The sequence below is a fragment of the Rhinolophus sinicus genome, chromosome 9 (genome assembly GCF_057876585.1).
Source record: "Rhinolophus sinicus isolate RSI-liver-muscle chromosome 9, RSI-T2T, whole genome shotgun sequence".
Taxonomy (NCBI): Eukaryota; Metazoa; Chordata; class Mammalia; order Chiroptera; family Rhinolophidae; genus Rhinolophus; species Rhinolophus sinicus.
Window position 1 is genome coordinate 35,338,211 of NC_142509.1, and position 13,643 is coordinate 35,351,853.

Here is a 13,643-nt window from a genome sequence, read left to right on the forward strand (position 1 = left end):
GTGCAAGTCCTAACCCCAGTACCGGTGACTGTGACCTTATTTGGAAACAGGGTCTTTGCAGATGTGATCAAGCTAAAATGAGGTCATACTGGATTAGGGTGGGCCCTAAGCCACTGACTGGTGTCCTTATAAGACAAGGGATATTTGGATAGGGACACAGAGGGAAAACAGCCCTGTGAGGACGGAAACAGAGTGGAGTGATGTATGTATGTATGAGCCAAGGAACGCCGAGAAAACCGGCAAGCAGAGAGGCTGGAAGCGGCGAGGCAGGACCCTCCTCCAGAGCCTTCAGAGGGAACCCGGCCCTACCAACACCTTGATGTCGGACTTTTGGCTCCCAGAACTACCAGAATAAACTTCTGTGGTTTGAAGGCCCCCAGTTTGCGATACTTTGTTACAGAAGGCCCCAAGAAACGAACATCAAGGCTGGTGAGAGAAATACTGGGTAAGCGTACATGGCTCCATAAATGTCAAATCTGAAAGCAGAGAAGGGCTATTGTGCCCCAGGTCTGCCAAAGGTGCCCACTACAAGGTGTCACAGGGCAAACACCCCGTGTAACGTAAGCTATATAGTTTACCTAGTAGCTTTGCAAAGGGGAAAATGTCATCCCTGAATGACAGGAAGCACTGAGAGGGCAGAAGTCTTATCTGTCTTGCTCACTATTCTATCTTGACTATCTAGAATGGAGAGCCCGCACATTGTAGAAGCGCAGGAAATATTTGTGAAATGAAACAGTAAATGTTGGGTGTCAGTCACTTTCATGTTCTGTCCAGCACGTGACACAGGACTTCACATATAAATGACAGCTGAAGAAATGACGTGGGGTGACCCGCCTAGAGGTGGGTATGTGTAGCCCTCTCCATATGAGGGAAGATGAACCCCCAACCAACCTGGAAAACACCTAGACGTCCTGAGCAGTCAGGAGTCCCACCCCTGAGACAGCCACCACCGAACACAGAAGGATATGGGTGGGGAAATCCTGTTTTTACTTTTTTGAGTGCTACCCAAGACTCCGTATGTGCCCCCTCTTCCCTCAACTCTTAACCAGGTACAGGTCCCCAGCTGATGCCACCCAAGCCTGCTCCGGCCTCCAACGAAACGGAAAGTCAGGACTTGGAGTGGTTAGAGCAGTGAGAGAGCAGCTGGGGTGGCGTTGAAGGGGAGGACCCGGGGCGGGGTAGGATGTGCAGGGGAGAAGCCCCAGGGAGGGAGAGCCAGTGACTATCTGGATCAGAAGGTTGGGATACTTGGTTCTGAGAATAGCTCCCTTGGCGTGCGGGGAGCTCCACAGTCTGTAGGACAGGTCAGAGTGGGAGAGAAGGCAGGAGGTAAGGAAGTCAGTTCCATTGGGTGCCTGGGCTCCATAAACTCCCAGGGGAACACAATGCACCAGTAACCAGAAAATTCAACATTGCTGGGTTCCAGTGAGTGTGTGGCAGTGAGAAATGCAGGGATGACAGCACACTTCCTAAAGAGGCAGAATGATACTCGTAGAAACGACCATGGGCTTTGGAGTCTGAAACATCTGAGATAAGGGCCAGCTCTGAGTCAAACAGCACATGAGAGGGAGCTTCTCCGTGTAGATGTAACCCAGCTGATAAATGATAGGTTTAGATCATCACCACTTTGCAGCCCCTAATAAACTGATGGCGCTAGACCTCAAACATCAATGGCTGCTAACGAGAGAGAGAGAGAGAGAGAGAGAGAGAGAGAGAGAGAGAGAATATGACCTGACATGTGTCTGTTGATGGAGAAATAGAACTCTATCTAATGTAGTCTTGCCAGAATATATGAATGAATGAATGAATGAGCAAAAGAATGAACAGGTGTGCATTATTGTATGTGGAAAGAGAGAGACCCTGGATCTGATCAAGTGTCATCCACATACAATTACCAATTTACAGGAACTACAGAGGCCAGAGGAACATGTCAAACCACTCCTAGGAAATGCCTTGGTAAAATCCAGACAATGGAAAACTTCACAGGTCAAACAACCCAACTTCTTCAGTTTGGAGGGAGATGGAGGAAGAACCCAGAGATTGTAAGAGACTTAAAAGGCATCTCAACCAATCACAATGTAAGGACCATATTTACATTCTGTCTCATACCACTGCCAAAAAAAAAAAAGGTAACATTTATGATATGTATGAAATAACTGGAAATTTGAACAATGAATATGGATATTTACTAATGTTAAGGAATTATTGTTCTTAAAAGATTAGGTATGATAATGCCATTGTGATTGTGTTTTTTAAAATCCCTACTTGGCCGGCCCAGAGGCCCAGGTGGTTGGAGCGCCATGCTCCTAATGCCAAGGTGACCGGTTAGATTCCCACATGGGCCAGTGAGCTGCGCCCTCTACAGCTAAGATTGTGAACAGCCGCTCTCCCTGGAGCTGTGCTTCAGAGAGCAACAGGAAGTTGGCGTGTGCTGCCATGGGCTACCTTGTGCTGCCATGAGCGACTGGAGGCCAGCGTGAGTGGCTGGAGGCCAGCGTGAGTGGCCGGCAGCCAGCATGAGCGGCCACGGCTGCTGTGTGCTGCCAAGGGCTGCTGTGTGCTGCCATGGGCTAGCATGGCTCATAACACCAGCATGGGCCAGGGAGCTGTGTCCCACACAACAAAATTGAGAAACAATGGCTTGAACCAGAGTGGGGTATGGGGCAGAGGAAGGGGGCGGAATCCCTTCTCATTTAGAACCATATACTGAAAATTTTATGAATGAAATGGTACAATGTCTGGAAATACTTCAAATATTGCAGGAGAACAGAAAGCGAATTGGTGGGGAAGGACCATAGATGATGAGTGTTGGGTCTTGGTGATGGGTACATGGGACTTCATTATACTTTCTGTCTAATCCCGTTACTTTTTAAATTCTCTCCAATGAAAGTATTTTATAAATTCCAGCTCTGTTACTAGCTCTGTGGCTCCAGAGGACTCACCCTTTCTAGATTTGGAAGCTCTTTATTTGAAAACAGGCCCATTAATGTAAGAGAGACTAACACGATGTCCGGCACATGGTAGGGTCTGCAATGCCCTCAGCCACTAGCCACTGAGCAAGTCTGGGGCTGTGGAAAGAACCATGAGGCTCTGAATATGAAGTGAGGTGTCTCAATAAAACAGAAAGAGAAAGGGGGGCTCCTTCTCTCTCGTATGTGTACTGCTCTGGCAACCAAATTCTAACCCGGAAGCCACAGCCCCATTCAGGCGCTTTTACTCTCACTTGAAGAACCAGGTAGAGGTACAGACGCCTGACTTGTTCCCCAGTCAGTGACAGCCTACAGGAAGCCACGGAATGAGCGGTGGGTGCCTCAAGGTCACCTGGGACAGTGCCAAGAGCCCTGGACTGAGTTCCAGTCTCAGCCACCTCACCTGACCCTGCTCTAGGGCCTCAACTGCCTCATGTGTAAAGACAGGAAGTAATTGACCTTTATACTCCCCCTCACCCCCCCACTGCCACAACTCTTTCTTCAAACAGAAGCTTTGACAAGAGCCAAATGCATAAATAAAAACAAGCAGCTCAGGCTGAAGCAGGAAGGGGGCAGGAGCGCTAAGAATTCAGACCCAGACTCTTGGGATTTCCCTTGGAAAACCACTAAGTTAGGTCATTTGTATGTCCCCTTCCTGGGCCGAGGCACAGACTTTTATCCTGGTTCTAAAATCGTCAGATCAGATCCCTGAACTGGGGGAAGGAGGAGGGCAAAGAGACCCAGAGGCCCACCTGAGGGTCACTGGGGACACTTGGGGCCTGCCAGTCTCTTTCGGGCTAAGCTGGGGGATTAAGAGTTGGCGTTCCATCTTCTCAGGTTCCCAGTCTGATCTGCCACTGGTGGCAAAGGAGAGCTGGGTACAAGTGCCCAGTCTCTGAGCAGGAAGCCTAGTCCCAGGGAGAAGGCAAGCGCCCAAAGGGACAGAAGGGACAGATCAGTGCTAAGATGGAACATGGCACTCCAAGCTTTGGGGAGCAGCCACCACCCCTGGAGCAGGTGACAGGGACAAGCTGCCGTTTGGAGCCTGCAAGGGACCCACAGCATTGGAATGTTCAGGCCCCTGAAGGCCATGGGTGACAGGAAAAATTTTCCACATCGGAGCTGCAGTGCCTGGTGTTCCTAAGTAGGCCAACAGCTCGGCCCCTCCTCCCCCCGTCCCTCCCTCCCGGTCTCATTGGTTCTCTGGGCTCACAGGCTGCACACACATCCAACAAATTCCAGCTGCAGAAATTAATCCGTGGCCCCATGGCCCTTGCTTTGACGGCCCCATCAGTCAGCTCCAAGAGTCACGGGCTCGGAGTCGGGGAGAGGCTGCTCAAAGTCACCTTGAACACTAATACGAAGCACACACGGGCCCTGACCCAAACTCCCCTGAGCCCGCTCTTCAGAGAGTGCACACAACGGCCCCGCATCATCGTTCTGGAACCTTCTCTATCATCCTCAGGTTTCTGGACCGGTTTTTCATTCTGTTCCTTGGGAGTCTGTCCTTATCCATCTCACAGAGGCAGTGTGTATCAGCAAGAACACTGGCCACGGGTCAAATCCCACTCCGCTATTTCTAGCCGTGAGGCCCAGGCTATATCCCTGAACCGCTCTGGTCCTCAGTTTCCTAATCTGTAAAGTAGAGATAATAGGACCTGCCCTAGTGACCTGACACAATTATTGAAAGAAATTCATAAACTTAAAAGCAGGGGTCCTAGTAAGGACACTGTCTCAAATTGAAGGTGCAGGGTGTCGGACAGTGAGGGCCAAATCCCTTTCCAGACCTCGGCCACAGTTTCCTCAATGTGACGTAAGAGGATGCTTGCAAAGGTCCCCAGGTTTTCCAGCAGCACTAATCTTCCCACTCCTCCCCAGGACAGATCAGCGCCAGGCTATCCTATGCCCTGAGCTCAAGACTCTGACCCTCATACACAGATGGGTATAAGAAGATACAAACCCAGACTAACAAATCGGGGCAGAACCCAATCAGCCAAGAAAATCGGAAAGGACACTCAAGCCAAGAACAACAAACACTTCTGGATGAGGACATGGGGAGTGCCAGCCACAGTCCTGTGCAGAAGGTACAGGAGAAGCTCTACGTTGGGACAGATATGGGCACAAATCTCAGCTATACCACACACTAGTTATTGGACTGTGGACAGGTTGCTCTGAGCCTTAGTTTTCACATCTATAAAATGGAGATAGTGATAAATACAGTTTTACGTGGATCAGACAAAATTATATAGGAGAGGTCCCTGGCTTATTAATAAGAGCTCAGTGAACAGTAGCCAATGCTATTACTTATATTCAAAGGAGCTACCCCACAGGGAAGCGATTCGTATTAGGCAAACAGCAGGCAGTCTCGAGCATAGTTCCCCATGGCCTCTAGTGTGATCAAGATTTTGATTTTAGAGCACTAGCTTTCTAAGAAAAGGAAAATAAAACAAATCAATGAGATGGGCGTTCCTCTTAAAAAGAAAACACCTGAGGACATCATGGAACCTGCCCACTCCGACACCCTGCTCCCTTGGGGCTTATGAGCCTCAGCTCTCCTGGCCTCACACACCTTTCCCTCCTTGCATTTCTATCTGTTCTGCCAGTTGGATGCCTCCCCTACCTGGTCTGTCCAACCTTGACTTCTCTCCTGAGCTCAAATTCAATGTGGTCAGAAGTGAACTCATCTACACCCTCCCACATACACGTCTACTTTTCCTCTAGGGTTCTGTTACAAGCATCATCTTCTCCCAATTGCTGAAATTCAAACCTACATTTGAATCTGATGTGCCATCTATTGTCTGGGCAACTTGCAAGTCATTTCTCTCCAGGCCTCAGTTTTTTCCACCTGTGAAATGGGAAAGCAAGACTACAAGAGTTCCAAGAACTCTTTCAGAGTGTAAAAATTTTTAAGTCTACGACTTTAAACCAACTTAAGGTCTGGGGACAAGTCAGCTACCGTTGATTTCTAAGGAGTAATGCTATATAGTCTTTTCCCTAAACACAGCCCATCAAGGGCAGAGCCTAGGTATCAGGAGTCTCCTTAACCAGACACAACACAGACACCTACTAAATCTGTGAGTGAAAAAAGAATGGAGGAGGGTTAGGGTTAAGCTTAGGGTTAGGCTACTAAGGCATAAAGCAAAAGCACGGGCTTTGGAAACACCTATTGCTTAACTCCACTGCTCACAAGCTGTGTGGCTTGTTCTCTCCTGAGCCTCAGATGCCCCAGCTGGAAAAGCGAACAATAACAATTTATATGATTATTGGTGAGGACAAAATGAGATTATATGATAAACATCCAGTAAACGATAGGTGGTTATTACTATAATTGGATGAAAAAATGAATACCGAATGAGGTATTCTTCATGTGCCATGAAGATTTTTCAAGAAAAGGGGCCAAAGGAAGCATCCGTTGGCTGAGGTAGCCTCATTAGCGAGAACTACAAAAAAAGATAATATTCAAGACCCCACAGCCGTGGGCCATCCCAATCCTCAGTGACATAATATGAACAATGAGTCACTTTATGGATACATTTTTTCTGAGGATTTAAATCATCTTCACGGCAAGTAGAATTATCTCTTCCCCAGTCTTCCTATGCCCCAACTCCCAACCCAGGGCTGTGAAAATATCCCAGTCTCTTTAAGTGAACTATCCAGGATAGAGAGCCTGTGGGGGAAACAGATTTGAGCATCCATAAACAGACCCACACAAATGCAGTCAACTGATTTATCACAAAGACAACAGTTCAGTGCCATTGGGCGAGGGTGCTCTTTCAATAATGGTACTGGATCAACTGGATAGTCATACAGGAAAAGAAAGGACCTTGATCCCTACCTCATACCAAATACAAAAATCAATTCCAGGTGAATGACAGATACAAATGTGAGAGTTCAAACAATAAAGTTTTTGAGAAAAATACACGAACACCTTCGTGACCTTGGAGTATGCAAAAATGTCTTAAACAAGACACAGAAAGAACTAATGAACCAAGATGACCTAAATGGTCTATGTTAAAATAAAGAACTTCTGTTTACTCAAAGACACATTTAAGAGTATGAAAAGGCGAGGTGGCCAGATGGCTCAGTTGGTGAGAGTGCGAGCTCTGAATAACAGGGTTGCCGGTTCAATTCCCGCATGGGATGATGGGCTTTGCCCGCTGCAATTAAACGGTGACTGGACTTGGAGCTGAGCTGTGCCCTCCACAACTAGACTGAAGGACAACGACTTGACTGGAAGCTGATGGGCCCTGGAGAAACATACTGTTCCCGAATAAAATTACTTTTGAAAAAAAGAGTATGAAAAGGCAACCCACAAAGTTAGGGGAAGATTCTGGAATGTGTACTCATATGTAGAATATAGAAAGAATCTTTATGTTATGGGCTAAATTGTGTCCCCAAAAATCCATATGTTCAAATTTTAACCCCCAATAAACTCAATATGTAACCATATTTGGAGATAAGGTCTTTAAAGAGGTAATTAAGTTAAAATGAGTTCTTTGGAGTGGGCCCTAATCCAATAAGCCTGCTATACTCTCAAGAGGAGATAGAACACAGATACAGAGGGAAGACCATGTGAATACATGAAGAAAAGATGGCAATCTACAAGCCAAGGAGAGAGACCTTAGAAGAAACCAACCAAGCTGACACAATGATCTTTGACTTCCAGCTCCAGAATTATGAAAAAATAAATTTCTGTTGTTTAAATCATCCAGCCTATGGTACTCTGTGATGTGGCCCTAGCAAACTAATACATCTTACAGTCAAAAAGAGGCAATCCTTTAAAATAATGGAGAAAAGACCTGAGCAGACATTTCACAAAGGGGACATCCAAATAGTAAATAAACAATGAAATTGGAGCTCAATTTCATTCGTCATTAGAGAAACGCAAACTAAAACCACAGTGAGATTCAACTGTACTCCCACCAGCATGGAAGCATGACTAAAATGAAAAGGACAAAAACACCAACTCTGGGTGAGGATGTGAAGCGATCAGAACGAGAACCCCTCTGAACAATTATTTGACAGTATCTACAAAAACTGAACATATATATGCATTTTCTGTGACCCAAGCAATTCCACTCTTAAGTATGTGTCCAACGGAAATGCATCCATCTGTTCACCAGAAATCATGTTCTAGAGTGTTCGTAGCATGTACTATACATATAGTCCTAAACTGACAGTTTCTCAAGCGCCCAGTAATAATAGAATGAATAAATTGTGAATAGTCACAAAGTGCAAAACTATATAGCAATGAAAATAAATCATTTACAAGTACACACAACAATATGGATGAATCTCGTAAACACAAAGTTGAGTGAAAGAAGCTGAAACCGAAAGGGGACACCCTGTATGATTCCATTAACACACAGTATGCAAACCGGTAAAATTCATTCACACTATTAGAAGTCAAGATGACAGTGGAGAGTAGTGGCTGGATGAGAATACAAGGTGGGGCTGTTGCTGGTGATTACTCTGGTTTGTTCAATTTGTTAAAATTAATCAAGCTGTATGGTTACCACGTGTGCACTTTTCTTTCTATGTGTATATTATATATACTTCAATAAAAAGTTTTTATATTCAGTGTACAGCATCCTAAAAATGGAAAGTGCCTTTTCTTTTTTTAAAGGCAGGGAGATAGTGATAGAGTCTAGATGCCTGTCTTCCCAGCAGGCAGGTAAATAGGGCTGATAGAGAAAGGTCTGGTTTTAGGACATTAGAGAAGAATCTGTACCGAGTTTCCAAAAAAATGAGACCTACCCCAAAATACGCCCCAGGTAAGATCGTCAGCGAGGTGGACACATTTAGTACGTTATGACGATGTTCCAAAAGAAGATGACATGACTGTATTTGAATAAACGTAGATTGTTGTACATGAAAAAATAAGATATCCCGTTAAAATATGCCCTAATGTGTCTTTTGGAGCAAAAATTAATATGAGACCCAGTCTTATTTTTGAGGAAATACAGTGTAAGACCCGGTCTTATTTTTTGGGAAACACAGTAGCCCAAGTTGTGGCCTGAATAGCGAGCTGGCTGTTGCACCAGCCACCTTCTCAAACAGTCGCCTCCCAAGATACAGGGCCTGGGGAGGGGGCAGGATGACAGAGGCTGAGACCCCACACTAACTGGGGGGTTGGTGCAGCCTCCCGCATACACTGCCCTCCAAAGCAGAACTCCCATCATGGCAACCCTGGAGCATTACTCCCTCCCACTCTCAGAGCACGTGCTCGAGGCTGGGGTGTGCCAAGCCTCTCAGGAGGACCCTGGGCTGAAGATGGAAGCCTGGAGCTGCTGGTTCCCCACCTTTGCCACCACATGGGAGAAGCTTACCCGAGAATGAAGCAGAAAGAGGAAGCGAAAAAGGGAAGCAGAAAGGAAAAGTATGAGTCAACTTGAGATCTTCTAGGCGCACCTACATCTAGATGTACCTGGAAATCACCCCTTGGACTTATTATGTAAGCCAATGAATTCTGTTTTGCTTAGGCCAGCTTGAGTTCCATTTGTCACTCATGTCACTATAACGAAGGTGCCCTGTGCCGCTCTCCGGAAGCCTGTGTGCACTCTCAGAGACTAAAACGGGCGTAATAATACCCCAGGCTAACCACAATGACAGGCAGCCCTCCCAGCGTCAGTGCTCGCTATACCTTCACGAAGGACTTTAATATTCACCAGGCCCTGCGATCACCACAGAAATGCCGAGGGAGAGACAGTGCAGGTCCTGCTGCTCCTGCTCTTTGCCATCCTAGACTTTCCGAGAGCTGGCAAGGATACTGGGACCATCTAATCGCTCCCATGACGAGAAGAATGAAGCTCGAGGAAAGAAGAGGTGGCTTGGATGCAACCGAAGCCCAATAAAACTACTGAGGCTTTGAAATTTCCTCAAAAGGGCCACGAGCAACATTATTAAGACTGTGATGTTGCCTGAACCCCACTCCTGAGAATCCGGTTTAATCTTTGCTCATAAAAAGACTCTCATTCCTTCCATGTCCTTCCATTATAATAAATAATAATGAGGCTCATTCATGGAGTACCCACCATCCAGCATAATTCAAAGCATTCATCATTCTAATAGGCTCCTTCTTTGAGGTGGATTCTGCTATTAGTTCCATTTTGCAGATGAGGAGATTGAGGCTTAAGGAGGTTAAGTAGTTTGCCCAAAATCACTCATGTAGCTAGCAGAGTCGGGCCTCAAGCTAAAGTTGTTTACCAGCAAAGGCTGGGACTAGGTTGAGGCATCAGAGCAAGTTGCCTGGTCCAAGACTAGATTTATGGAGTCCATCATCCCATCTGCCCACTGGCGGAAAGTTTGCTCCTTTCTGCTTTTTCACTTCCTTCAGCATTTCTGGAATCCAGTTTAAAAAAAAAAAATAATCTATCTCCTGAGCAAGTCTTTACCAATTAACTGAGATCCTTCTGTCATCAGCACTATCCCCTTACAGTCAATCGGTCCACCCTTCTGAGTATCTGTTAACACACTTTTGGGCCAATTATTCAAGCTGGATTATCTGACACACCCACCAGTCAGCTGTCTTCATTCTCCACACAGCCACCAGAGTCGGCTTTTATAAAACTTAAATCAGATCACACTACTTCACACCCACTAGGATCGCTGTCATCAAAAAGACAGACAATAACAAGTGTTGGCGAGGATGTGGAGAAATTGGAACCCTCATACATTGCTAATGGGAATGTAAAATGGCACAGCTGTTTTGAAAAACAGTCTGGCAGTTCCTCAGGAGGTTAAATACCAGAGGTGCCAAAAAAATGGATACAAGTGGACACTTTGGTCAATGTTGCTCAAGCAGTAGTTCGCCCGTAATCAGAAGTGTCTGGACGCTGATGGGAACTACTTTGAGCACCTTTTGTAATTGCGGAAGTCAAATATGACTTGTATTCATCTTTTGTTATTGGTACATGTTGAGTATTACAATTTTAATAGTCTTCCTTTCTTAAAATGTGTATACTTTTTTTTTTTGGCACTCTCTGTATAATGAACGTATGACCTAGCAATTCTACTCCTCACTATATACCCAAGAGAAATAAAAATGTATGACCAGGGCCGGCCCGGTGGCTCAGGTGGTTAGAGCTCCATGCCCTAACTCTGAAGGCTGCCGGTTCGATTCCCACATGGGCCAGTGGGCTGTCAAACACCAGGCTGCCAGTTCAATCCCTGAGTCCGACAAGGGATGGTGGGCTGCACCCCCTGCAACTAGCAAGGCAACTGGACCTGGAGCTGAGCTGCGCCCTCCACAACTAAGATTGAAAGGACAACAACTTGACTTGGAAAAAAAAAGTCCTGAAAGTACACACTGTTCCCCAATAAAGTCCTGTTCCCCTTCCCCAATAAAAAAAAAAAAAATCTTTAAAAAAAAAGTTGTAAAAAAAAAATGTATGCCCACACAAAACTGTACATGAATATTCATAGCATTACTCATAATTGCTAAGAAGGAGAAACAACCAAAATGTCCATCAACTGACGAATGGATAAAACGTGGTCTATCCATAAAATGGGATACTATTCAGCGATAAACAGGAATGAAACGCTGACACATGCTTCAACATGGATGAACCTAGAAAATGTGATGCTGAGTGAAAGAAGCCAGACACAAAGGACCACATGTTACATGATTCCAGTTACTTGAAATGTCCAGAATAGGCAAATCCAGAGGCAAAAAAGCAGATCAGTTGTTGCCAGGGGATAGAGGCAGAGGGGAATTTAGAGGTACAGGGTTTATTTTGGGGGTAATAGAAATGTTCTGGAATGAGATGGTGGTGATGATTGCACAACATTGTGAATATATTAAAAACACTAAAAAGGCCAAATGGTGAATTTTATGGTATATGCATTTTAACTCAATTTTTTAAAAAATGTTTAAACCCACCCTTCCCAAAGGAAAATCATCAGATTACCCCCTTCACGGCACTTTAAAACTCCCAATGACTTCCCATCACACTAAGAGTCAAACCCAAATTCTCTACCAGAGCCTATCAGGCCCCACGAGAACCTGGTCATGTGACCTCCCCTCTATCCTACTACTTTCCCCCTCACTCATTCCACTCCTCCCACACCTCCTGAACTTTGCCCTTGCTCATCCCACAATCTGGAATGTTCTTCCCCACAGCCAGCTTTTCACCAGTCAGATCTCTACTCAAATGTCCTCAACCCCTCTCCCTACTGAGGCCCTCCCCTGAGCACCCCACCTAAAATACAGCTCCACCACACTCCATCTCATGGCCCTGCTTTATTTCTTCCTGGCTCTCAACACCCTCCAGAAAGATACATATTTTTAAAAACTGTTTATTTCTTTGTTGCCTGTCACTCTAACCAAGAGAGCAGGAATCTTGTCTGTCATGTTCACAGCTCTGAACTTGCCTGCCACGTAGGTGCTACCTGAGAAACTCTTCTGGAAAGAATGGATTTACCAAAAGACTTCCAATAAAATCTGAAATGCCGCCTGCTACCTGATCAGAAGCCTGGAGCACTGAGGGAGCAGCCAGGCTCTGCAGGTGGTTCAGACAGCTAGCTAATCAGCATTTGCAGGCCACTCAGTGGCCAGCCCCACCCTAGACCTGCCTAGAACCCTGAGGAAGCAGGAAGAATGAATGATCCCTCCCCTGGAAAGTCTGAAAGTCTTTCAGGGGTCACAAGGCACACAGCGTGTACCCAGCAACCCACAAACAAATGCAAAGGAGAGATCTAAGATTGCATCGCTGACACCCAAGCTGGAGGCTAGGATCCAAACTGCCCTGGCAAATACTCTCGGCTCCAGCTTCTTAGGACTTTGTGACCTGACCTATTCTCTACAATGACATGGTTGCAGCTCAGACCTGCCCCTGCCTCCACCCCCCAGGGCCTTTCTTTTCAGAGGCAGTGAAAAATCTAATCAGGCAGGTGGAATAGGCCTTCTCCTCCTCCTTCCTGCTTCAGCATCTCTGAGCCACACACCCAGCAAACAACTTACCCACTAAGAGTTTGACATCTCGGACTGTGAAGTCAGGAGCAGGCATCCTGGAAAATGAGGAGCACAGACGTTTGGTGAGAAGCCAGAAACAATGGACTTAGACCCAACTCCAGGGGCCGGGGGCCATTTTTCCAAGAGGGTTCCCTCGCTCTCAGTTTGAGAACCCAACGTGAGCTAACCCAGAGGAACAGTGACAGATCACCTGGTGCTTCAAGGGAGTGTCACCACTGAACCCCTTCCTCACCCCAATAGGCAAACCAAACCCCGACCCTCTCCCCAACACCTGAACTTAGCACTGCTACAGTAAAGAGAGGAGACATCCAGTGTCCACCCGCTTTTCCAGGGAAGACGGAAGTGTGGTGTCAAACATAAGGGCCAGGGCCAGGCATTCAAACACCTGTTTCTTTTAGGGTGGGGAGCTCTTTTTGTGTCTCTCCCTCTAGAAAACACTCTCCGTAATGAGTTGTATGGAGGGTGGGAGGGACCCCTTTAAGTTCAGAGGGAAATAAAAGACATCCATCACACCAACTCCAAGAATATGTAACACAGCTATAATGACTGTGGTGACATTCATTATTAATTAACATCGATGCTGAAGGTTTAATTTCTACCCATAGGAATGAGACTCCTGAGCAACTCTGGCAGTAGATGCTGGAGAAGGCAGCAGGCGGAGATGACACCCTCAGCCTCCTCCCCACCCCTGCCCGAGGGGT

The 13,643-nt window shown here is 46.2% G+C and overlaps 1 protein-coding gene across 7 annotated transcripts in view; it reads right to left on the reverse strand.

The window, feature by feature from the left end:
• KDM2B (lysine demethylase 2B) overlaps positions 1–13,643 on the reverse strand; it is a 119,741-nt gene that overhangs the window by 92,339 nt on the left and 13,759 nt on the right. For all 7 annotated transcript variants that reach the window (XM_074321539.2, XM_074321543.2, XM_074321537.2 and 4 more), the window contains one exon: positions 12,931–12,977. In XM_074321539.2, the coding sequence (XP_074177640.2) occupies positions 12,931–12,977 (47 nt within the window). The remainder of the gene's footprint in view (positions 1–12,930; positions 12,978–13,643) is intronic.